Raw genomic sequence first — 27,385 nt, 5'->3', positions numbered from 1 at the left:
TTATATAAGACAATATGACTTGCCTAGTTAAATAAAGGTTAAATAAAATAAATATATACCATGGGTATGATGCAAAATTACTTGTTTATTGTTCTAATTATGTTGGTAGCCAGTGTATAATAGCAATAAGGCACCTTGGGGGGTTATGGTATATGGCCAATATACCACGGCTAATTGTCACGCCCTGGCTCTGGGGACTCTTTAAGGTTGAGCCAGGGTGTTAGTTTCTATGTTTAGTTTTCTAGGTTTCTGTTCTAGATCATCGTATTTCTATGTTGGCCAGGGTGGTTCCCAATCAGAGGCAGCTGTTGCTTGTTGTCTCTGATTGGGGCCCATACTTAGGCAGCCTGTTGGCACTTTTGTATTGTGGGATCTTGATCCGTAAGGTTTGTGTTTAAACCTAGGACTTCACGTATCGTTTATTGTTTTGGTTGTGTGTGTACTCATTAAAAGAATGTACGCTTATCACGCTGCGTCTTGGTCCGCTCATTATGACGATCGTGACACTAATCCAGGCACTCTGCGTTGCATCATGCTAAAAAACAACCCTTAGCCATGGTATATTGGCCAGATACCACACCTCCTCTGGCCTTATTGCTTAAATATACACTCTTCCAGACCTGGGTTCAAATGCATGTGTATTTGATTATTTCTATTTGAAATACGTATTTTCTGTGTGTTTGAGTATTTTCAAATAATGTGTCCGGAATCAACTCAGGGATTCTTGAAATCCAGAACAATCTCTACTTTTTTCACAAATATTTGTCTTAATATTAACAACATTTGAAATATATGGAACATACGTCTATGGAACAGAATGATAAATGTGCCAGAACACAGAATCAACAATCCGTGGCCTAGAGAATTGTTATCTATTATTTGTGAAACTGATTTGCAGTATATATATTCAGGAACAAATTACCATGTGGTGTAAACCAAATCAAGGACAAGCTTTTTCTGACCCACAAGGAAAAATGGGAAGCTGGTATTTGGTTTAAACCTCATCTTAGAACGTACACTCCCACTGGGCACACATACCATGTAATTTCAATGTGGAAATGTTGGTAATACTTGGTTGAGACGTTGATCAATGAGATTTCAACCTTTATTCATCCCCTCAAAAAGATAGCCAGAAGTTTGTTGAATACCTGATGTTTTCACTATGCTTTCAACCATCTAAAACCACAATCAGATTCCAATGGGAAAACAATGTCTGATTTTTGGTTTAGTTGTCATCTAAATGTGTTATCACTGCACTTTCAACCATTTAAAAGCACAACAAAGTTGAAATGGGAATACAATGTCAGATATTTTGTATTCATACAAAAACGTAATGTTTTATCACTGTGCTTCATCTAATAGCACAACCAAATGACCTGGATTGTAGTTTAGATTACATAAAAAGTACATGGTGCAAGTGATCAATGCTGTTCAAGATACTGCAAAGATTATAACAGCAATTGTGAAGATCTCCACAGACCTGCGATCGTTGCATGTCATCTTGAACATGCACACGCTCTATGATTACTTAAGACATTTATAGTTTGTTACGCGGAGTGGAACCCAAGAGCAGACTCAGACGAGGAGACTGGGATGAAGTAACCATGGTATTTATTGAAACACAGGGGGAAGATGGAGTGCAGGTCAGGGGAAACTGCTGGAAAGCAGGTGCTGAGGGGGGTTGAGACAGGGTAAACAGGTCCAGAGGGGAATCCAAGGGAGTAGTAGAGTGGGGAATCCAGGACAGAGTAGCAGGATGACGAGACGTGGGACTAGAGACGGGGAGTCGAAGCGGGCAGAACTGTAGTGGAGAGGAAAACAGCGTCCTCTGGCCTTATTGCTTAAATATACACTCTTCCAGACCTGGGTTCAAATGCATGTGTATTTGATTATTTCTATTTGAAATACGTATTTTCTGTGTGTTTGAGTATTTTCAAATAATGTGTCCGGAATCAACTCAGGGATTCTTGAAATCCAGAACAATCTCTACTTTTTTCACAAATATTTGTCTTAATATTAACAACATTTGAAATATATTTTTTGGAAAGACCAAAGTATCAGCTATCACACCATGTAAAGGAACAACCCCCTAATTCTGATTTTCTTTCATAAAATGCATCTAACTGGATTTATGTCAAATCTGTCTGACACCATAAAAGGCATTTCATTTTTACATTTATTGTCCAACAAGTGTTTAAAGGCCTTGGTTATATTCTAACATTCGAATATTCAAATATGTCATACAAATCTCCAAACTTCTTTTATTTTTATTTTGTAGTGCTATATAATGATCCAGGGCAAATTATTTTTGTGCATTTTGGCATGTTTTCAAGATTTAGAACATAAAATAATATTTATAAAGCAAACATTATCCCTTAGATCTAGCACAGCAAACACATCAATAGTTGAAGCATATGTTGCAGAACAGTGATAAAAATAATTTTTTCTGAATATTAACCAAAAAAGAAACTGTCTTAATGAGGTTAGCCATCAGTGACGGAGTTGACAACAAATACTCCAAACAGACATATGCAATAAATAACTTTGCAGATCATGAGGTCTTGTTGCACTATATGTAATGAGGACATGAATAAGGGGTCATTGTGGTGTAGCTGACCCTGCTCATTCCTGATTAATTTAGGATTGTAGACAAATCTGACAGTAGACCAAATCTCTGGACACATTTTTCAGGAATCACAGTTGAGATAAATATTCTTTAAAGTCAGAGAGGGCTATTGCAATGAACTACATAATATCCTTTTTCAGTTCATATTCATTATTGACCGTTTAAAAAATTGTAAACACTTTTTTGGAGATGTTACGTTCGTTGTGGAAAGGATCGGACCAAGGTGTAGCGTGGTATGCGTACATAGTCGTTTATTTTAATAAACACCGACAAAATAGCACAATCCAACAGAATCTGAAGTTCATGAGGCTACCCATCAAACAAGCCAAACAGAAACAAGATCCCACAACTAAGGTAGGCAAAATGGCTGCCTAAGTATGATCCCCAATCAGAGATAACGATCGACAGCTGCCTCTGATTGGGAACCACACCCGGCTAACATAGAAATACACAATCTAGAATTCACACCCTGACCAAACCAACTAGAGAAGACAGGGCTCTCAAGGTCAGGGCGTGACAGGAGAGTTTGAAATTGGGATCCTTTGCTCCGGACAAAGGCATTTCCGGGCATAGAGCCGACATGGAAATGAATAATATTGAAAATATTTCCTTTTTTTAAAATTCCTCTAAAGGTAAGCTCAAATAACAAAACTATAAAAATATATTTTCCCGACTTTCAAGAATCCCTGAACTAGTTCTATTGGAAGTATTTTAAAGTATTTTAAAGTAATTTACTATGAATCGCATACTCTTTGAAAGTATTTTCAAATACTTATTACCAAATACATTATTTGAAATACCAAACAGACCTGGGTTCAAATGCACGGGAGTATTTAAACATTTGTATTTTCAAATATATGGCAATAATTTCCTAGTGTACTTCTAAATACACAATATTGTGCTTACTGTGTGCTTATTCTCAGATGCATAAATCCTGTGTGTGTCCAGTGATGGACTATGCTGCTGATGTATGGGGATCCAAAGTGGGTACTAATTGTAACAATGTTCTAAACAGAGCAATCTGCTGCTTTCTTGGGAGTGCACAAACTGACTCCAAACCTGGCCATCTGTGGAGATATGGGTTGGGAACCAAGTGTGGTTAGGCAAAAAGATGACGTCTATGGAACAGAATGATAAATATGCCAGAACACAGAATCAACAATCCGTGGCCTAGAGAATTGTTATCTATTTTTTGTGAAACTGATTTGCAGTATATATATTCAGGAACAAATTACCATGTGGTGTAAACCAAATCAAGGACAAGCTTTTTCTGACCCACAAGGAAAAATGGGAAGCTGGTATTTGGTTTAAACCTCATCTTAGAACGTACACTCCCACTGGGCACACATACCATGTAATTTCAATGTGGAAATGTTGGTAATACTTGGTTGAGACGTTGATCAATGAGATTTCAACCTTTATTCATCCCCTCAAAAAGATAGCCAGAAGTTTGTTGAATACCTGATGTTTTCACTATGCTTTCAACCATCTAAAACCACAATCAGATTCCAATGGGAAAACAATGTCTGATTTTTGGTTTAGTTGTCATCTAAATGTGTTATCACTGCACTTTCAACCATTTAAAAGCACAACAAAGTTGAAATGGGAATACAATGTCAGATATTTTGTATTCATACAAAAACGTAATGTTTTATCACTGTGCTTCATCTAATAGCACAACCAAATGACCTGGATTGTAGTTTAGATTACATAAAAAGTACATGGTGCAAGTGATCAATGCTGTTCAAGATACTGCAAAGATTATAACAGCAATTGTGAAGATCTCCACAGACCTGCGATCGTTGCATGTCATCTTGAACATGCACACGCTCTATGATTACTTAAGACATTTATAGTTTGTTACGCGGAGTGGAACCCAAGAGCAGACTCAGACGAGGAGACTGGGATGAAGTAACCATGGTATTTATTGAAACACAGGGGGAAGATGGAGTGCAGGTCAGGGGAAACTGCTGGAAAGCAGGTGCTGAGGGGGGTTGAGACAGGGTAAACAGGTCCAGAGGGGAATCCAAGGGAGTAGTAGAGTGGGGAATCCAGGACAGAGTAGCAGGATGACGAGACGTGGGACTAGAGACGGGGAGTCGAAGCGGGCAGAACTGTAGTGGAGAGGAAAACAGCGTCCTCTGGCCTTATTGCTTAAATATACACTCTTCCAGACCTGGGTTCAAATGCATGTGTATTTGATTATTTCTATTTGAAATACGTATTTTCTGTGTGTTTGAGTATTTTCAAATAATGTGTCCGGAATCAACTCAGGGATTCTTGAAATCCAGAACAATCTCTACTTTTTTCACAAATATTTGTCTTAATATTAACAACATTTGAAATATATTTTTTGGAAAGACCAAAGTATCAGCTATCACACCATGTAAAGGAACAACCCCCTAATTCTGATTTTCTTTCATAAAATGCATCTAACTGGATTTATGTCAAATCTGTCTGACACCATAAAAGGCATTTCATTTTTACATTTATTGTCCAACAAGTGTTTAAAGGCCTTGGTTATATTCTAACATTCGAATATTCAAATATGTCATACAAATCTCCAAACTTCTTTTATTTTTATTTTGTAGTGCCATATAATGATCCAGGGCAAATTATTTTTGTGCATTTTGGCATGTTTTCAAGATTTAGAACATAAAATAATATTTATAAAGCAAACATTATCCCTTAGATCTAGCACAGCAAACACATCAATAGTTGAAGCATATGTTGCAGAACAGTGATAAAAATATATTTTTCTGAATATTAACCAAAAAAGAAACTGTCTTAATGAGGTTAGCCATCAGTGACGGAGTTGACAACAAATACTCCAAACAGACATATGCAATAAATAACTTTGCAGATCATGAGGTCTTGTTGCACTATATGTAATGAGGACATGAATAAGGGGTCATTGTGGTGTAGCTGACCCTGCTCATTCCTGATTAATTTAGGATTGTAGACAAATCTGACAGTAGACCAAATCTCTGGACACATTTTTCAGGAATCACAGTTGAGATAAATATTCTTTAAAGTCAGAGAGGGCTATTGCAATGAACTACATAATATCCTTTTTCAGTTCATATTCATTATTGACCGTTTAAAAAATTGTAAACACTTTTTTGGAGATGTTACGTTCGTTGTGGAAAGGATCGGACCAAGGTGTAGCGTGATATGCGTACATAGTCGTTTATTTTAATAAACACCGACAAAATAGCACAATCCAACAGAATCTGAAGTTCATGAGGCTGCCCATCAAACAAGCCAAACAGAAACAAGATCCCACAACTAAGGTAGGCAAAATGGCTGCCTAAGTATGATCCCCAATCAGAGATAACGATCGACAGCTGCCTCTGATTGGGAACCACACCCGGCCAACATAGAAATACACAATCTAGAATTCACACCCTGACCAAACCAACTAGAGAAGACAGGGCTCTCAAGGTCAGGGCGTGACAGGAGAGTTTGAAATTGGGATCCTTTGCTCCGGACAAAGGCATTTCCGGGCATAGAGCCGACATGGAAATGAATAATATTGAAAATATTTCCTTTTTTAAAAATTCCTCTAAAGGTAAGCTCAAATAACAAAACTATAAAAATATATTTTCCCGACTTTCAAGAATCCCTGAACTAGTTCTATTGGAAGTATTTTAAAGTATTTTAAAGTAATTTACTATGAATCGCATACTCTTTGAAAGTATTTTCAAATAGTTATTACCAAATACATTATTTGAAATACCAAACAGACCTGGGTTCAAATGCACGGGAGTATTTAAACATTTGTATTTTCAAATATATGGCAATAATTTCCTAGTGTACTTCTAAATACAGAATATTGTGCTTACTGTGTGCTTATTCTCAGATGCATAAATCCTGTGTGTGTCCAGTGATGGACTATGCTGCTGATGTATGGGGATCCAAAGTGGGTACTAATTGTAACAATGTTCTAAACAGAGCAATCTGCTGCTTTCTTGGGAGTGCACAAACTGACTCCAAACCTGGCCATCTGTGGAGATATGGGTTGGGAACCAAGTGTGGTTAGGCAAAAAGATGACGTCTATGGAACAGAATGATAAATATGCCAGAACACAGAATCAACAATCCGTGGCCTAGAGAATTGTTATCTATTTTTTGTGAAACTGATTTGCAGTATATATATTCAGGAACAAATTACCATGTGGTGTAAACCAAATCAAGGACAAGCTTTTTCTGACCCACAAGGAAAAATGGGAAGCTGGTATTTGGTTTAAACCTCATCTTAGAACGTACACTCCCACTGGGCACACATACCATGTAATTTCAATGTGGAAATGTTGGTAATACTTGGTTGAGACGTTGATCAATGAGATTTCAACCTTTATTCATCCCCTCAAAAAGATAGCCAGAAGTTTGTTGAATACCTGATGTTTTCACTATGCTTTCAACCATCTAAAACCACAATCAGATTCCAATGGGAAAACAATGTCTGATTTTTGGTTTAGTTGTCATCTAAATGTGTTATCACTGCACTTTCAACCATTTAAAAGCACAACAAAGTTGAAATGGGAATACAATGTCAGATATTTTGTATTCATACAAAAACGTAATGTTTTATCACTGTGCTTCATCTAATAGCACAACCAAATGACCTGGATTGTAGTTTAGATTACATAAAAAGTACATGGTGCAAGTGATCAATGCTGTTCAAGATACTGCAAAGATTATAACAGCAATTGTGAAGATCTCCACAGACCTGCGATCGTTGCATGTCATCTTGAACATGCACACGCTCTATGATTACTTAAGACATTTATAGTTTGTTACGCGGAGTGGAACCCAAGAGCAGACTCAGACGAGGAGACTGGGATGAAGTAACCATGGTATTTATTGAAACACAGGGGGAAGATGGAGTGCAGGTCAGGGGAAACTGCTGGAAAGCAGGTGCTGAGGGGGGTTGAGACAGGGTAAACAGGTCCAGAGGGGAATCCAAGGGAGTAGTAGAGTGGGGAATCCAGGACAGAGTAGCAGGATGACGAGACGTGGGACTAGAGACGGGGAGTCGAAGCGGGCAGAACTGTAGTGGAGAGGAAAACAGCGTCCTCTGGCCTTATTGCTTAAATATACACTCTTCCAGACCTGGGTTCAAATGCATGTGTATTTGATTATTTCTATTTGAAATACGTATTTTCTGTGTGTTTGAGTATTTTCAAATAATGTGTCCGGAATCAACTCAGGGATTCTTGAAATCCAGAACAATCTCTACTTTTTTCACAAATATTTGTCTTAATATTAACAACATTTGAAATATATTTTTTGGAAAGACCAAAGTATCAGCTATCACACCATGTAAAGGAACAACCCCCTAATTCTGATTTTCTTTCATAAAATGCATCTAACTGGATTTATGTCAAATCTGTCTGACACCATAAAAGGCACTTCATTTTTACATTTATTGTCCAACAAGTGTTTAAAGGCCTTGGTTATATTCTAACATTCGAATATTCAAATATGTCATACAAATCTCCAAACTTCTTTTATTTTTATTTTGTAGTGCTATATAATGATCCAGGGCAAATTATTTTTGTGCATTTTGGCATGTTTTCAAGATTTAGAACATAAAATAATATTTATAAAGCAAACATTATCCCTTAGATCTAGCACAGCAAACACATCAATAGTTGAAGCATATGTTGCAGAACAGTGATAAAAATATATTTTTCTGAATATTAACCAAAAAAGAAACTGTCTTAATGAGGTTAGCCATCAGTGACGGAGTTGACAACAAATACTCCAAACAGACATATGCAATAAATAACTTTGCAGATCATGAGGTCTTGTTGCACTATATGTAATGAGGACATGAATAAGGGGTCATTGTGGTGTAGCTGACCCTGCTCATTCCTGATTAATTTAGGATTGTAGACAAATCTGACAGTAGACCAAATCTCTGGACACATTTTTCAGGAATCACAGTTGAGATAAATATTCTTTAAAGTCAGAGAGGGCTATTGCAATGAACTACATAATATCCTTTTTCAGTTCATATTCATTATTGACCGTTTAAAAAATTGTAAACACTTTTTTGGAGATGTTACGTTCGTTGTGGAAAGGATCGGACCAAGGTGTAGCGTGGTATGCGTACATAGTCGTTTATTTTAATAAACACCGACAAAATAGCACAATCCAACAGAATCTGAAGTTCATGAGGCTGCCCATCAAACAAGCCAAACAGAAACAAGATCCCACAACTAAGGTAGGCAAAATGGCTGCCTAAGTATGATCCCCAATCAGAGATAACGATCGACAGCTGCCTCTGATTGGGAACCACACCCGGCCAACATAGAAATACACAATCTAGAATTCACACCCTGACCAAACCAACTAGAGAAGACAGGGCTCTCAAGGTCAGGGCGTGACAGGAGAGTTTGAAATTGGGATCCTTTGCTCCGGACAAAGGCATTTCCGGGCATAGAGCCGACATGGAAATGAATAATATTGAAAATATTTCCTTTTTTAAAAATTCCTCTAAAGGTAAGCTCAAATAACAAAACTATAAAAATATATTTTCCCGACTTTCAAGAATCCCTGAACTAGTTCTATTGGAAGTATTTTAAAGTATTTTAAAGTAATTTACTATGAATCGCATACTCTTTGAAAGTATTTTCAAATACTTATTACCAAATACATTATTTGAAATACCAAACAGACCTGGGTTCAAATGCACGGGAGTATTTAAACATTTGTATTTTCAAATATATGGCAATAATTTCCTAGTGTACTTCTAAATACACAATATTGTGCTTACTGTGTGCTTATTCTCAGATGCATAAATCCTGTGTGTGTCCAGTGATGGACTATGCTGCTGATGTATGGGGATCCAAAGTGGGTACTAATTGTAACAATGTTCTAAACAGAGCAATCTGCTGCTTTCTTGGGAGTGCACAAACTGACTCCAAACCTGGCCATCTGTGGAGATATGGGTTGGGAACCAAGTGTGGTTAGGCAAAAAGATGACGTCTATGGAACAGAATGATAAATATGCCAGAACACAGAATCAACAATCCGTGGCCTAGAGAATTGTTATCTATTTTTTGTGAAACTGATTTGCAGTATATATATTCAGGAACAAATTACCATGTGGTGTAAACCAAATCAAGGACAAGCTTTTTCTGACCCACAAGGAAAAATGGGAAGCTGGTATTTGGTTTAAACCTCATCTTAGAACGTACACTCCCACTGGGCACACATACCATGTAATTTCAATGTGGAAATGTTGGTAATACTTGGTTGAGACGTTGATCAATGAGATTTCAACCTTTATTCATCCCCTCAAAAAGATAGCCAGAAGTTTGTTGAATACCTGATGTTTTCACTATGCTTTCAACCATCTAAAACCACAATCAGATTCCAATGGGAAAACAATGTCTGATTTTTGGTTTAGTTGTCATCTAAATGTGTTATCACTGCACTTTCAACCATTTAAAAGCACAACAAAGTTGAAATGGGAATACAATGTCAGATATTTTGTATTCCTACAAAAACGTAATGTTTTATCACTGTGCTTCATCTAATAGCACAACCAAATGACCTGGATTGTAGTTTAGATTACATAAAAAGTACATGGTGCAAGTGATCAATGCTGTTCAAGATACTGCAAAGATTATAACAGCAATTGTGAAGATCTCCACAGACCTGCGATCGTTGCATGTCATCTTGAACATGCACACGCTCTATGATTACTTAAGACATTTATAGTTTGTTACGCGGAGTGGAACCCAAGAGCAGACTCAGACGAGGAGACTGGGATGAAGTAACCATGGTATTTATTGAAACACAGGGGGAAGATGGAGTGCAGGTCAGGGGAAACTGCTGGAAAGCAGGTGCTGAGGGGGGTTGAGACAGGGTAAACAGGTCCAGAGGGGAATCCAAGGGAGTAGTAGAGTGGGGAATCCAGGACAGAGTAGCAGGATGACGAGACGTGGGACTAGAGACGGGGAGTCGAAGCGGGCAGAACTGTAGTGGAGAGGAAAACAGCGTCAGGAGAGGAAAACCGGCACAACAGGATAACAAGATCTGAACAGTAACAAACGGCTAGAACTGTAGACTGACTGAGCATTGATTACGATCTGGCAGTGTGGAAGTGGCAGGACTGGGTATTTGTAGAGGTCTTGATTATGGAACAGGTTGCAGCTGGTGGGGATCTGCTCTGACTCCAGCACACCTGTCTCCACCCACACAATCACACACGCACAGAGAGAGAGGGAGAGAGAGAGGGAGAGAGTACTGGGGGAGTGGCGGCAGGTCAAGGAGACACAGGATGAGCAGTAGAGGGCGTTGCAGGAGCAGATGTGACATAGTTACTGTAGGATAACCTCAATGTGGCCTTGGATGTTACACTAATTTTAAGGTTAAATAAATACTGTTACTATTTACTGTATTACAAAAGTAATATTGAATTGTGTTTGGTTGACAATGCAACCAAATATCAACATTTTAAAGGATATCTAATGTTTGGATAGTTTCATATGAGTCACAATGATTAAGCAATCTTATTCTTTAACTTTTATTTTTGGTTTAGTTGGAGATGTGAATCCAACATATAATTTGTTAAGCTGTCGACAAGTTAATAGGCTATTTACTGTATTGCAAAAAATAAAAAAATAAATGATTAATTGTGTTTGGTTGTCAACTCAACCAAATATCAACATTTGAAGGAGATGTATCTTTTGTGCCACTGACAGTGTGGCTTTAAATTCCAGTTTGTCTACAAATTAATAATTAATATATTGGATTCACGACTCCATCTCAACCAATAATCAAATCAAAACTTTATGTAAAGTGCCTTTAAAGTTTGATTTGATTTAGTCCTATTCTTTAACTTTGATTTTTGGTTGAGATTGAGACACAAGTCCAACATATTAATGATTAACTTGAAGATTACATTTAAAATGAACCAAAGCTTGAAACCCTAGGCCTATATGTATTGTCGATTTTTTGTTGAACCCTGGGTTGAATTGAAACAAAAGCTGTTGATGACTTTGCAAATGCTATATAGGCTTAAATAGTATCATTGATGATATATGACTTATGAAGTAAGGTTACATTTCATTTGCTCTTTTAAACCTACCCTTTGGAATGACTTCGATAGCAGCAGTGAATATATTTAGATATTAAGAGATCTCTCAATAATCATTCTCAGGATAGCACATTGGTAGTAGTCAGTGACAAACATCAAAGCTAAGCAGGGCTTGATTAAAACCCTGGATTGCGAGACCAAATGAATAGCTGTAGATAGATCATCTCTTCAGTAGGAGGCTTGAATTTAGTTTCAGACAGGGTTTGTTTGAGATTGCTCAGTTTGTTCGTTCACAATGCCTAGAGGAGGAGGAGGAGAAATGTACTGTTTGTGTAGTGTGGCTAGATGGTAGCTGTCCATAATTATTGTATATGCGTATAATTTGTAAAATGTTATTTTGTTTTGAGTACAAGGAAAATGGCACTGTGTTTCGTAGTGTCTTGTAAGCCCATGTGGGCTGGGAAACCGGTAGATTTTCAGAGACATAATAAATCATATCAATCAATTCTATTCAACTACTTGTATTTTCAAGAAAAAATATCAAAATGTCTTTGAAAGTAATTGAAATACCCTAAATAGTATTTTAACCCAGATCTGCACTCTTCACTCTCAACAAATACACGATACATACATTGCCCTGTCATACACATCATACACATCTTGTACCACCACATACATAATACATACAGTACAGTGCCTTGAAAAAGTATTCATCCCCCTTGGCGTTTTTCCTATTTTGTTGCATTACAACCTGTAATTTCAATTGATTTTTATTTGGATTTAATGTAATGGACATACACAAAATTGTCCAAATTGGTGAAGTGAAATGAAAAAAATATGTTTCAAAAGATTCTACAAAATAAATAACAGAAAAGTGGTGCGTGCATATGTATTCACCCCCTTTGCTATGAAGCCCCTAAATAAGATCTGGTGCAACCAATTACCTTCAGAAGTCACATAATTAGTTAAATAAAGTCCACCTGTGTGCAATCTAAGTGTCACATGATCTGTCACATGATCTCAGTATATATACACCTGTTCTGAAAGGCCACAGAGTCTGCAACACCACTAAGCAATGGGCACCACCAAGCAAGCGACACCATGAAGACCAAAGAGCTCTCCAAACAGGTCAGGGACAAAGTTGTGGAGAAGTACAGATCAGGGTTGGGTTATAAAAAAACATCAGAAACTGTGAACATCTCACGGAGCACCATTAAATCCATTATAAAAAAATGGAAAGAATATGGCACCACAACAAACCTGCCAAGAGAGGGCCGCCCACCAAAACTGACGGACCAGTCGAGGAGGGCATTAATCAGAGGCAACAAAGAGACCAAAGATAACCCTGAAGGAGCTGCAAAGCTCCACAGCGGAGTTTGGAGTATCTGTCCATAGGACTACTTTAAGCCATACACTCCACGGAGCTGGGCTTTATGGAAGAGTGGCCAGAAAAAAGCCATTGCTTAAAGAAAATAATAAGCAAACACGTTTGGTGTTCGCCAAAAGGCATGTGGGAGACTCCCGAAACATATGGAAGAAGGTACTCTGGTCAGATGAGACTAAAATTGGGCTTTTTGGCCATCAAGGAAAACGCTATGTCTGGCGCAAACCCAACACCTCTCATCACCCCAAGAACACCATCAGCAGGGACTGAGAAACTGGTCAGAATTGAAGGAATGTTGGATGGCGCTAAATACAAGGAGATTTGAGACTGGGACGGAGGATCACCTTCCAGCAGGACAATGACCCTAAGCATACTGCTAAAGCAACACTTGAGTGGTTTAAGGGGTATGACTTAAAGATTGCTGTACACCAGCGGAACCCATCCAACTTGGAGGAGCTGGAGCAGTTTTGCCATGAAGAATGTGCAAAAATCCCAGTGGCTAGATGTGCCAAGCTTATAGAGACATACCCCAAGAGACTTGCAGCTGTAATTGCTGCAAAAGGTGGCTCTACAAAGTATTGACTTTTGGGGGGGGGTGAATAGTTATGCACGCTGAAGTTTTCATTTTTTTGGTCTTATTTCTTGTTTGTTTTGACAATAAAAAATATTTTGCATCTTCAAAGTGGTAGGCATGTTGTGGAAATGAAATGATACAATTTTTTTTTATTAATTTCATTTAATTCCAGGTTGTAAAGGCAACAAAATAGGAAAAATGCCAAGGGGGGTGAATACTTTCGCAAGCCACTGTATATTGCACTCTGCCCTTACACATTTTTTCAGTGGCACACTGACACAAGCTGAAACTGAATAGCACAGTGAATGGAAATGTACAAGAGTACAGCTGACAACAATAACATGGTGATGTTGTAATGGATGTGTTGGGTAATTGCACTCTCTGTGGTGTAAATGGCACTTAGGTCATATTTGGTGTGTGTGTGTGTATGTGTGTGTGTGTGTGTGTGTGTGTGTGTTAACCCAAACCCAAGGCTACATGGTAGACCATGGGATAAAGGAAAGCTCAACTCAAAGCTGAATTTCTGACCTTAGGCCAACTAGCTAGCCACTACTATGATCTCCATGAGTTTGTATTTTCCTAAGGTCCATAAAGTGTTGTGATGAAAGACAGCATGGATGACTGTTCGTTTTTATGATCAAGGGTTACTGCTATCTGTGTGAATGAAGCCTTACAATCCTTAAAGAGATAAAGGAGATAAGATACTGATACAGTAGTTACTGCTTTTTCTCTGTTGGGTGTGTGTGTGTGTGTGTGTGCGCGTGTGCGTGTGTTTAAGGTTATGTGCATGTATGTTTAAGGGAGAGACTAAATACAGAGAAACAGTAGTATTCTGTACATTTTCTAATTTAGTCAGCATAGCAACCCCAGAACCCACAAGTCAAAATCAATCCCTTGCTGACATGGTGGAGAGCTAGGCAGTTGCTATTGCTATTCATTGTGTAATGAAACTGGCCAAATTGTGTTTCATGTTTGTATTCTAACCCCCCCCCCCCCCCCCCCCCCCCACCCCTCCACCCCCCACACACACACTCCTCTCTCTCGTTCTCTCTCTCTCCCTTTCTCTCTCTCTCTATTTCTCTCTGTGTACAGGAGGCTAAGTGTGGCTATGCTATCATCCTGATGGCACTGTACTGGTGTACAGAGTGTATTCCCCTGGCTGTGACTGCCCTGCTGCCTGTTATCCTCTTCCCTATGATGGGCATCATGGAGTCTGGAGCAGTACGCAAAAATTACACAAACAAAACAAAACAAAACAAATGACTGAGACCTGATGTCTAGGCTTTATTCAGCGAGCTGAATAGGTCTTGACCTGTGTGTGTCTGTGTGTCTGTGTGTGTGTGTGTGTGTGTGTGTCTATGTGTGTTACCTTTTCCAGGTGTGTGTCCAGTACCTAAAGGACTCTAACATGCTGTTCATCGGTGGTCTGTTGGTGGCTATCGCTGTTGAGAACTGGAATCTTCACAAACGCATCGCCCTCCGAGTACTACTGGTGGTGGGGGTAAAGCCGGCACTGTAAGTACACTAAGTTAGCAAGTAGCCACTGTAACCCATAACTACTGAATACAGTAGCTTATATAGTCAGTATACTGTACAGTAAGAGATAAACACATTAGCTACCGTTCTACAAAATATAGTCAAAGCATGCAACATTAACTACAAAATAGTCAGAGTTGGTAATATTAGCTATAAAATACAGTCAGAGTTAGCAACATTAAAAACATTAGCTACAAAATACAGTCAAAGTTAGCAATATTAGCTACGTACTACAAAATACAGTCAGATATAGCAACATTAGTTACGTAATACAAAATACAGTCAGTTAGCAACACTAGCTACCGTCCTACAAAATACAGTTAGAGTTAGAAACATTAGGTACCATACTAAAAAATATAGTCAGAGTTGGCAACATTAGCGACTGTTCCCCAAAATAGTCAGATTTAGCAACATTAGTTACAGTAATACAAAATACAGTCAGTCGACAACATTAGCTACCGTCCTACAAAATACAGTTAGAGTTAGAAACATTAGGTACCATACTACAAAATACAGTCAGATTTAACAACATTAAATACAGTAATACAAAATACAGTCAGTTAACAACATTATCTACCGTTCTACAAAATACATTCAGAGTTAGCAACATTAGTGACTGTTCTACAAAATTCAGTCAGAGTTAGCAATATTAGCTACAAAATACAGTCAAAGTTAGCAACATTAGCAACTGTTCTACAAAATACAGTCAAAGTTAGCAAATTAGCTACGTACTACAAAATACAGTCAGATTTAGCAACATTAGTGACTTTTGTAGAAAATACAGTCAGAGTTAGCAGTATTAGCTAACGTTCCAGAAAATAAAGTCAGATTTAGCAACAATAGCTACCGTAATACAAAATACAGTCAGATGTAGCAACATTAGCTACAAATTAAATTCAATGCTAGCAACATTAGCAACTTTTCTACAAAATACAGCCAAAGTTGTCATTATTAGTTATGTACTACAAAATGCAGTCGGAGTTAGCAACATTAGCTATTGTTCTACAAAATACAGTCAGCGTTAGCAATATTAGCTACCATTTTTACAAAATACAGTCAGATTTAGCAACATTAGCTACCGTAATACAAAATACAGTCAGAGTTAGAAACATTAGGTACCGTACTACAAAATATAGTTAGAGTTAGCAACATTAGCTACCATTCTACAAAATACAGTTAGAGTTATCAAAATTAGCTACCTTACTACAAAATATAGTCAGAGATGGCAATATTAGCTACAAAATACAGTCAAAGTTAGCAACATTAGTTACAAAATACAGTCAGTTAGCAACATTAGCTACAAAATACAGTCAAAGTTAGCAATATTAACTACGTACTACAACATATAGTAAGAGTTAGCAACATTAGCGACTGTTGTACAAAATACAGTCAAAGTTAGCAATATTAGGTACGTACTACAAAATACAGTCATAGTTAGCAACATTAGCGACTGTTGTACAAAATACAGTCAGGGTTAGCAATATTACCTACCGTTCTACAAAATACTGTCAGATTTAGCAACAATAACTACCGTAATACAAAACTCAGTCAGAGTTAGCAACATTAGCGACTGTTGTACAAAATACTGTCAGAGTTAGCAACATTAGCTACCGTTCTACAAAATACAGTTAGTTATCAAAATTAGCTACCTTACTACAAAATACAGTCAGAGTTAGCAACATTAGCTTCAAAATACAGTCAGAGTTAGCAACATAAGCTACAAAATACAGTCAGAGTTAGAAACATTAGGTACCGTACTACAACATATAGTCAGTTAGCAACATTAGCTACGTACCACAAAATACACTCAGATTTAATAACATTAGTTACTGTGTTTAAAAAACTGTCAGTTAGCAACATTAGCTACCGTCCTACAAAATACAATAAGTTATCAAAATTAACTACCTTACTAAAATATACAGTCAGAGTTAGAAAAATTAGGTACCGTTCTACAAAATATAATCAGATTTAACAACACAATATACAATCAGTGTTTGCAACATTAGCGAATGTTCCACAAAAAACAGTCAAAGTTTGCAATATTAGCTACCGTTCTACAAATTACAGTCAGAGTTAGCAATGTTAGGTACCGTTCTACACAATACAGTTAGAGTTATCAAAATTAGCTACCTTACTACAAAATATAGTCAGAGTTGGCAATATTAGCTACAAAATACAGTCAGAGTTAGCAACATTAGTTACAAAATACAGTCAGAGTTAGCAACATTAGCTACCATTCTACAAAATACAGTCAGAATTAGCAATATTAGCTACCTTCTACAAAATACAGTCATGTTTTAGAAACATTAGCTACGTACTACAAAATATAGTCAGAGTTAGCAACATTAGCTACAAAATACAGTCAAAGTTAGCAATATTAGCAACGTACTACAAAATACAGTCAGAGTTAGCAACATTAGCTATGTACTACAAAATACAGTCAGATTTAGCAACTTTAGTTACCACAATACAAAAACCAGTCAGTTAGAAACATTAGCTACCTTACTAAAAAATATAATCAGAGTTGGCAATATTAGATACAAAATACAGTCAACGTTAACAACATTAGCAAATTAGTAACTGTTCAACAAAATATTTTGTAGAACATTAGCTAATATTGCTAACTCTGACTGTATTTTGTAGAATGTTAGAAAATGTTGCTAACTCTGACTGTATTTTGTATTACGGTAGCTAATGTTGCTAAATCTGACTGTATTTTGTAGAATGGTAGCTAATATTGCTAACTCTGACTGTATTTTGTAGAACAGCCTCTAATGTTGCTAACTCTTACTTTATTTTGTAGAATGTTTTCTAATATTGCTAACTGTCTGTATTTTGTACAACGGTAGCTAATGTTGCTAACTCTGACTGTACTTTGTGTTACGATAGCTATTGTTGCTAAATCTGACTGTATTTTGTAGAACGGTAGCTAATGTTGCTAACTCTGACTGTATTTTATGTTACGATAGCTATTGTTGCTAAATCTGACTGTATTTTGTAGAACGGTAGCTAATGTTGCTAACTCTGACTGCGTTTTGTAGTACGTAGCTAATAAAGCTAACTTTGACTGTATTTTGTAGAAAAGTTGCTAATGTTGCTAACACTGACTGTATTTTGTAGCTAATGTTGCTATATCTGACTGTATTTTGTAGAACAGTAGCTAATAATGCTAACTCTGACTGCATTTTCTACAACAGTCACTAATGTTGCTAACTCTAACTGTATTTTGTAGTACGTAGCTAATATTGCTAAGAAATACAGTCAAAGTTAGCTTTATTAGCTATGTACTACAAAATGCAGTCAGAGTTAGCAATATTAGGCTCTGTTCTACAAAATAAGATCAAAGTTAGTAATATTAGCTACCGTTCTACAAAATATAGTCAGAGTTAGCAACATTAGCTACATACTACAAAATACAGTCAAAATTAGCAACATTAGCGACTGTTCTCCAAAATACAGTCAGATTTAGCAACATTAGTTACAGTAATACAAAATACAGTCAGTTAGCAACATTGGCTACTGTCCTACAAAATACAGTTAGCGTTATCAAAATTAGCGACCTTACTAAAAAACACAGTCAGAGTTAGAATCATTAGGTACCATACTACAAAATATAATCAGAGTTGGCAATCTTAGCTACAAAATACAGTCAGTGTTAGCAACATTAGTGACTGTTCTACAAAATACAGTTGTCGTGACGTGACTTACTTTAATGTATGGCTGTTATTTATCGAATCAACTAACTATGTTTAATTGTCACTCGATTAAATTAATCATGTAACAATTAACTAATTAGGAATTTGGGGCATCAAATAGTAACAACATTAGCTACCGTCCTGCACAATACAGTTAGTTATCAAAATTAGCTACCTTACAAAAAAATACAGTCAGAGTTAGAAACACTAGTTACCGTACTACAAAATATAGTTAGAGAAGAGCAACATTAGCTACTGTATCACATAAAACAACAAGAACAATGTTAGAAGTAGGCCTACCTTAGTTACAAAAAACGAATACAGATAGATATTACATGCAAGACAAAAGTAACGTTTGTAACCATCCCCAAAAGTAACCAACCCCATCTCACTCTCTCTACCCTTTCTCCAGGCTGATGTCGGGGTTCATGGGTGTGACAGCCTTCCTGTCGATGTGGATCAGTAACACAGCCACCACAGCCATGATGCTGCCCATCACCCAGGCCGTGCTAGGCCAGCTGTGTGCCACAGAGGCCAGGCAGGATGAGAGGGAGCTGCAGGTTGAAGGGAAGGACAACCAGGCCTTCAAACTGGACACCAAATCACCCCAAGAAGAAGAGATCAACACCAAACAGGACCTCGTCAAGACACAGCAGGATTATATGTGTATGTATAAAGATACAGACATCTTTTTCTGAATGTAATCGGTTTAAGGGGAGTTTTATAGTTCTTTCTTAAAAATGTAAATGTGATGTAATAAAGACCCACCCATTATTGTCTGATATGGTTCCTAGAACCATTTTCAGTATGTTTTAAATATGTTTTAATACGTTGTAAAGAGTTCCCTGAATACAGTGTTAATGATTGTCCTTTCTTTCTCCCTGGACCGCTAACCACATTCCTCTTTCTCTCTATAACCTTCCTCTCCCTCTCTCTCCTTCTTCATCTTCCCTCCCTCTAGATGAGGATGTGGAGAGAGATGCGTACTCACCTCTGGAGAGGAGGAGAAAACAGAGAGAGTTGAAGTACCAGCTCTTGACTAAAGGGATGAGTCTGAGTGTGTGTTACTCTGCCAGTATCGGAGGCACAGCCACCCTCACCGGCACCACACCCAACCTCATCCTCAAGGGACAGGTGGACGAGTAAGTTACGCACACACAGGGTGGATTCGGAAAGTATTCAGACCCCTTCCCCTTTTCCACATTTTGTTACGTTACAGCCTTATTCTAAAATGTATCTACACACAATACCCTATAATGACAAAGCGAAAACAGGTTTTTTAAAAACAGAAATACCTTATTTACATAAGTATTCAGACCCTATGCTATGAGACTCAAAATTGAGCTCAGCTCCATCCTGTTTTCATTGATCATCCTTGAGATGTTTCTACAACTTGATTGGAGTCCACCTGTGGTAAATTCAATTGATTGGACATGATTTGGAAAGGCACACACCTGTCTATATAAGGTCCCACAGTTGACAGTGCATGTCAGAGGAAAATCCAAGCCATGAGGTCGAAGGAATTGTCTGTACAGCTCAGAGACAGCATTGTGTCGAGGCACCGATCTGGGGAAGGGTACCAAAACATTTCTGCAGCTTTGAAGGTCCCCAAAAACACAGTGGCCTCCATCATTCTTAAATGGAAGAAGTTTGGAACCACCAAGACTCTTCCTAGAGCTGGCCGCCCGGTCAAACTGAGCAATCGGGGGAGAAGGGCCTTGGTCAGGGAGGTGACCAAGAACCCAATGGTCACTCTGACAGAGCTCCAGAGTTCCTCTGTGGAGATGGGATAACTTTCCAGAAGGACAACCATCTCTGCAGCACTCCACCATTCAGAGTGGCCAGACATAAGCCACTCCTCAGTAAAAGGCACATGACAGCCTGCTTGGAGTTTGCCAAAAGCCACATAAAGGACTCAGACCATGCGAAACAAGATTCTCTGGTCTGATGAAATCAAGATTGAACTCTTTGGCCTGAATTCCAAGGGTCATGTCTGGAGGAAACCTGGCACTATCCTTACGATGAAGCATGGTGGTGGCAGCATCATGCTGTGGGGATGTTTTTCAGTGGCAGGGACTGGAAGACTAGTCAGGATTGAGGGAAAGATGAACTGAGCGAAGTACATATAGATCCTTGATGAAAACCTGCTCCAGAGCACCCAGGACCTCAGACTGGGGCGAAGGTTCACCTTCCAACAGGACAACAACCTTAAGCACACTTCCAAGACAACGCAGGAGTGGCTTCAGGACAAGTCTCTGAATGTCCTTGAGTGGCCCAGCCAGAGCCCAGACTTGAACCCGATCGAACATCTCTGGAGAGACCTGAAAATAGCTCTGCAGCTACACTCCCCATCCAACCTGACAGAGCTTGAGATGATCTGCAGAGAAAAATGGGAGAAACTCCCCAAATACAGTTTTGCCAAGCTTGTGGCGTCATACCGAAGAAGACTCGAGGCTGTAATCGCTGCCAAAGGTGCTTCAACAAAGTACTGAGTAAAGGGTCTGAATACTTATTTTTAATAAATTTGCAAACGTTTCTACAAACCAGTTTTTGCTCTGTCATTATGGGGTATTGTGTGTAGATTGATGAAGGAACATTTTTTTTTAATCAATTTTAGAATAAGGGTGTCTACAAACCCGTTTTTGCTTTGGCATTATGGGGTATTGTGTGTAGATTGATGAGGAAAAAAAACAATTTAATCAATTTTAGAATAAGGGTGTAACATAACAAAATGTGGAAAGAGTCAAGGGGTCTGAATACTTTCCGAATGCACTGTACACATACAGACACAGACACAAACACAGGCACTGTGCCATAAATATGACAATGACAACATCATCATAATTTTCAAATGTACATGTGCATGTAGATAAAATCAGGCCATATCTAAATCTCCTCTCTCCCTTATTTCTCCCCCTTCTCTCCACTCTCCTTCTCCCTTCTTCCCCCTCTCTATAGTATCTTCCCAGATAATGGCGATGTGATCAACTTTGCGTCGTGGTTTGGCTTTGCCTTCCCCAACATGGTCATCATGCTGATCCTGTCCTGGCTCTGGCTGCAGTTCATGTACATGGGCTTCAAGTAAGTAATGCTGTGTTCAAAATAACTGGGAACTCAAAAAAATGGGAGGATGAATCATGACGTCAGTGATCTTCAGGTTGGAAAGTCGGAGCTCTAGAAAGAGGCCAGAGTTCCCGAGTTGGAATTCTGAGTTGGATGACCGTTCAAATCGATTTGTCCCAGTCGGAGTTCGTTTTTTTCAGAGTTCCCAGTTAAACACACTGAAGTTGGAAGTCGGAGATTTCCGGGTTCCTAGTTCCGAGTTCCCAGTTGTTTTAAACGCAGCATAAGACTCACTTCACCTCACGTGTCATCACTCTGCGTAATACTTGCAAGGCTCAAATCTCTTGTCAATACTTGCAAGGCTCAAATCACCTGTCATCACTGTGCGGCATTCACAAGGCTCACACAGAGAGAATGATAGAGGACTCTAGTGCCCAAAAGCCTGTTTTAGCACGGGCAGCGCCATTGAGGACTTTCCCCATTTTGAAGTAGTCAACTGAGTGGACTTCCTATTGGTTAAGGAAGGATCACATAATTCCATCCAGGTCATCAGGAGGGATCAACCAATGAATTATACTTGTGAGCAAACATTCCATAACTGCGGGTGGCAGTAAATCGACAACCTTGGCTTTATACCTGTTCAAACAACACACTCAGTAGAAGAAGAAAATTGACTACTTCAAAATGGAGATGGCCTCAATGGTGCTGCCCATGCTCTCACAGACACCATAATTGGACAGATACGATGTTGCATCCTCTAACTATCTCTATGGGCTCACATTACGTGTCATCACTGTGTGACATTCACAAGGCTCACATCATGCTTCTACATCTGCATTGCTTGCTGTTTGGGGTTTTAGGCTGGGTTTCTGTATAGCACTTTGTGACATTGCTGATGTAAAAAGGCCTTTATAAATACATTTGATTGATTGACGTGTCATCACTGGGCGACATTCACAAGGCTCACATCACATGTCATCACTGTGCGACATTCAAACCAGATCAATAATAAGTAAAAATAACATGGCTATATACAGTAACAGTACCGATCGATGTGCAGGGGGTACAAAGTAATTGAGGTAGCTACATGTATGTACATATAGGTAGGGGTAAAGTGACTAGGCAACAGGATAGATCAGGGGTTCTTAAACTTTTTCAGCCTGGGACACAAATGAGAAATTCTGTATTTTCTTGGGACCCAAGCTTATGAAAACATGCAACTATACCCTAAATATCGGTACATTTAATTGCCCTTATGCCTAAAACGAATGCAATATAGACAAAAACAAATAACAATGAAAGGAAATACCCATATAAATAGCAATTAATGGTTATTTTCCCCCATTAAAAACACTCTTACATATCTGTCTAGGTTGGAACTATTGCTGTTAAAATACAATAAAGAATTTTCATTCTGAACTGGAATAAACTGATTGATCACATCACACAGATGTATAATAGAACACACACACATGCTGAGTTTTTGATAGTGCAACCCTAAGTAACAGTACAGATGAAAAATGATCAGGCTAAGAAAGTATTGTTGAAAAAAAGGTCTAGGTTGGAACTGTTGCTGTTAAAATACAATACATAATTGTTATTTTGAACTGGAATAAACTGATTGATCACATCACACAGATGTAGACCAGAAAACAACACACACACACACACACACACACACACACACACACACACACACACACACACACACACACACACACACACACACACACACACACACACACACACACAGTCCTAATGAGAGGTGTGTGGCTGGTTGAAGTTGAGGTGAGACTTGCGCTCTTCTCCTCTGAGAGCAGAAGCCAGAATTTGGACCGAGCCATGGACCTGGGACTGACAGAGGACCACTTCTCTTGACCTGTCGTAAAGACAATCCTTATACGGCCATTTTGGATGTTGGTGAACCACTGACCATTCGGTGTGGTTGCATGAAAAGTAATTCTTAGTGAAAATACGACTCAATCATGGACACTCTTACTGACAGTTGTGGCTGCTTCGCGTGATGAATTGTTCTCTACCTTCTTGCCCTTTGTGCTGTTGTCTGTGCCCAATAATGTTTGTACCATGTTTTGTGCTGCTACCATGTTGTGCTGCTGCCATGTTGTGTTGATACTATGTTGTTGTCATGTTGTGTTGCTACCATGTTGTGTTGTCATGTGTTGCTGCCATGCTATGTTGTTGTCTTAGGTCTCTCTTTATGTAGTGTCGTGGTGTCTCTCTTGTCGTGATGTGTGTTTTGTCCTATATTTTTATTTTTATTTTTATTTTTAATCCCAGCCCCCGTCCCCACAGGAGGCCTTTTGCCTTTTGGTAGGCCGTCATTGTCAGTAAGAATTTGTTCTTAACTGACTTTCTTAGTTAAATAAAGGTTAAATAAAATAAAAAATAGTATGTCTATTCTGGGCTCAGTTTTTTACTGTGCAACCCTGAGGTCATGCTCAGCATTGAGTCTGTTTCTGTACTTGTTTTTTTAAGTACACCAGAGTTGAGAACCCTGACTCGCATAGGTATGTGGTGCCAAACTGGATCAGAACATCTACTGCTTTCTCAGTCAGGCAAGGGACCGCTTCCTGCGGTAGATGAGCAACCCAGAACTGTGTGATTGTGTTTGCTTCAAAAAGCATCTTGCTTCAATCAGTTTATTCCAGAATAAAATGATTACTTGTATTTTAACAGCACAGTTCCAACCTAGACTTGTTTTCAACAATAATTTATACAGTAAGATGTACAGTAGGCCTGATCATTTTTCATCTTCATCTGTACTGTTACTTAGGGTTGCACTAAGTACAGTAGCTAACTAACTTGCTTTGGCTAACATTTGCTATCTATTAGCTGTGTACAAGGGGATTGTTTGAAAGAGAAACTCACATCTACTACTATGAGCGATAATAGCGATCCCTTATTTCTGCTTATCATCACCTGTTAGAAAATGACAACAATGCCTTGCCAGCTGACTTACTTTTCCACTGTCGAAGCGCTGTTTCCTGAAGCATTGTGCCCTGTTCTGAAATAACTCCTTGGTTTACCTTCATGCTGTGGATGTTTGTTCAGGACATGTCGTTTTAATTTGTTTGTTTTGAGAGACTAAGCACTTCCCCTCACAAAACACATTGTGGGCGTTCCTCATTATTTCTCAAAGTTTGTATGAAACCAAGAGAGAGAAACTGTATTTGCGCTGTATGAGCAGTCAGAACTTGTGGCTAGTTTGAGTCCATTTGATAACAGTGGTGAGTGATGGCGAGTGAGATTTTTGTATATATTTTTTTATTTAACCTTTATTTAACCAGGTAAGCCAGTTGAGAAACAAGTTCTCATTTACAACTGTGACCTGGCCAAGGTAAAGCAAAGCAGTGCGATAAAAACAACAACAACACAGAGTTACACATGGGATAAACAAAACATACAGTCAATAACACAATAGAAAATATATATACAGTGTGTGCAAATGTAGTAAGTTATGGAGGTAAGGCAATAAAAAGGCCATAGTGCAAAATAATTACAATTTAGTATTAACACTGGAGTGATAGATGTGCAGAAGATGATGTGCAAATAGAGATACTGGGGTGCAAATGAGCAAAATAAATAACAATATGGAGATGAGGTAGTTGGGTGGGCTAATTACAGAATGGACTGTGTACAGGTGCAGTGATCGGTAAGCTGCTCTGACAACTGATGCTTAAAGTTAGTGAGGGAGATAAGAGTCTCCAGCTTCAGAGATTTTTGCAGTTAGTTCCAGTCATTAGCAGCAGAGAACTGGAAGGAATGGCGGCCAAAGGAGGTGTTGGCTTTGGGGATGACCAGTGAGATATACCTGCTGGAGCGCAAACTACAGGTGGGTGTTGCTATGGTGACCAATGAGCTAAGATAAGGCAGGGATTTGCCTATCAGAGATTTATAGATGACCTGGAGCCAGTGGGATTGGCGACGAATATGTAGTGAGGGCCAGCCAACGAGAGCGTACAGGTCACAATGGTGGGTAGTATATGGGGCTTTGGTGACAAAATGGATGGCACTGTGATAGACTACATCCAATTTGCTGAGTAGAGTGTTGGAGGCTATTTTGTAGATAACATCGCCGAAGTCAATGATTGGTAGGATAGTCAGTTTTACGAGGGCATGTTTGGCAGCATGAGTGAAGGAGGCTTTGTTGCGAAATTGGAAGCCGATTCTAGATTTAACTTTGGATTGGAGATGCTTAATATGAGTCTGGAAGGAGAGTTTATGGTCTAACCAGACCCCTAGGTATTTTTAGTTGTCCACATATTCTAAGTCAGACCTGCCGAGAGTAGTGATTCTAGTCGGGTGGGCGGGTGCAAGCAGCGTTCGATTGAAGAGCATGCATTTAGTTTTACTAGCGTTTAAGAGCTGTTGGAGGCTACGGAAGGAGTATTGTATGGCATTGAAGCTCGTTTGGAGGTTTGTTAACACAGTGTCCAATGAAGGGCCAGATGTATACAAAATGGTGTTGTCTGCGTAGAGGTGGATCTGAGAGTCACCAGCAGCAACCAGGCAAGGCAGTCATTTGAGAAACCAAGGCTATTTAGTCTTCCAATAAGGATGCGGTGATTGACAGAGTCGAAAGCCTTGGCCAGGTCGATGAAGACAGCTGCACAGTACTGTCTTTTATCGATCACGGTTATAATATCGTTTAGGACCTTGAGCGTGGCTGAGGTGCACCCATGACCAGCTCGGAAACCAGATTGCATAGCGGAGAAGGTACGGTGGGATTCGAAATGGTCGGTGATCTGTTTGTTAACTTGGCTTTCAAATACTTTCGAAAGGCAGGGCAGGATGTATATAGGTCTGTAACAGTTTGGATCTAGAGTGTCACCCCCTTTGAAGAGGGGGATGACCGCGGCAGCTTTCCAATCTCTGGGGATCTCAGATGATACAAAAGAGAGGTTGAAGCTCGCATCCGCTACAAGACCATGGTGCTTGCCTATGGAGCAGTGAGGGGAACGGCACCTCTGTACCTTCAGGCTCTGATCAGTCCCTACACCCAAACGAGAGTATTGCGCTCATCCACCTCTGGCCTGCTGGCTCCCCTTCCTCTGCGGAAGCATAGTTCCCGCTCAGCCCAGTCAAAACTGTTCGCTGCTCTGGCACCCCAATGGTGGAACAAGCTCCCTCACGACGCCAGGACAGCGGAGTCACTCACCACCTTCCGGAGACATTTGAAACCCCACCTCTTTAAGGAATACCTGGGATAGGATAAAGGAATCCTTCTACCCCCCCCCCCCCCCCCCCCCCAATTGTAAAGTGGTTATCCCACTGGCTATAGGGTGAACGCACCAATTTGTGAGTCGCTCTGGCTAAGAGCGTCTGCTAAATGACGTTGATGTGCCCTTGAGCAAGGCACTTAACCCTAATTGCTCCTGTAAGTCGCTCTGGATAAGAGCGTCTGCTAAATGACTAAAATGTAAATGTAAAT

The 27,385-nt window shown here is 39.0% G+C and overlaps 1 protein-coding gene across 1 annotated transcript in view; it reads left to right on the top strand.

Moving 5' to 3' along the window:
- Positions 1-27,385, top strand: part of slc13a2 (solute carrier family 13 member 2) — a gene marked incomplete at its 3' end in the record, with an annotated part of 57,205 nt that overhangs the window by 3,238 nt on the left and 26,582 nt on the right. The window contains exons 2-6 of the mRNA XM_084178213.1: positions 14,732-14,860; positions 15,018-15,154; positions 19,283-19,536; positions 19,832-20,012; positions 21,829-21,951. Of these exons, the coding sequence (XP_084034339.1) occupies positions 14,732-14,860; positions 15,018-15,154; positions 19,283-19,536; positions 19,832-20,012; positions 21,829-21,951 (824 nt within the window). The remainder of the gene's footprint in view (positions 1-14,731; positions 14,861-15,017; positions 15,155-19,282; positions 19,537-19,831; positions 20,013-21,828; positions 21,952-27,385) is intronic.

Source organism: Coregonus lavaretus (genome assembly GCF_964263955.1).
Source record: "Coregonus lavaretus genome assembly, chromosome: 15".
In the NCBI taxonomy this organism is placed as follows: domain Eukaryota; kingdom Metazoa; phylum Chordata; class Actinopteri; order Salmoniformes; family Salmonidae; genus Coregonus; species Coregonus lavaretus.
Note: the sequence above shows the minus strand (reverse complement) of the source record. Positions and strands in the feature narration are given on the sequence as shown.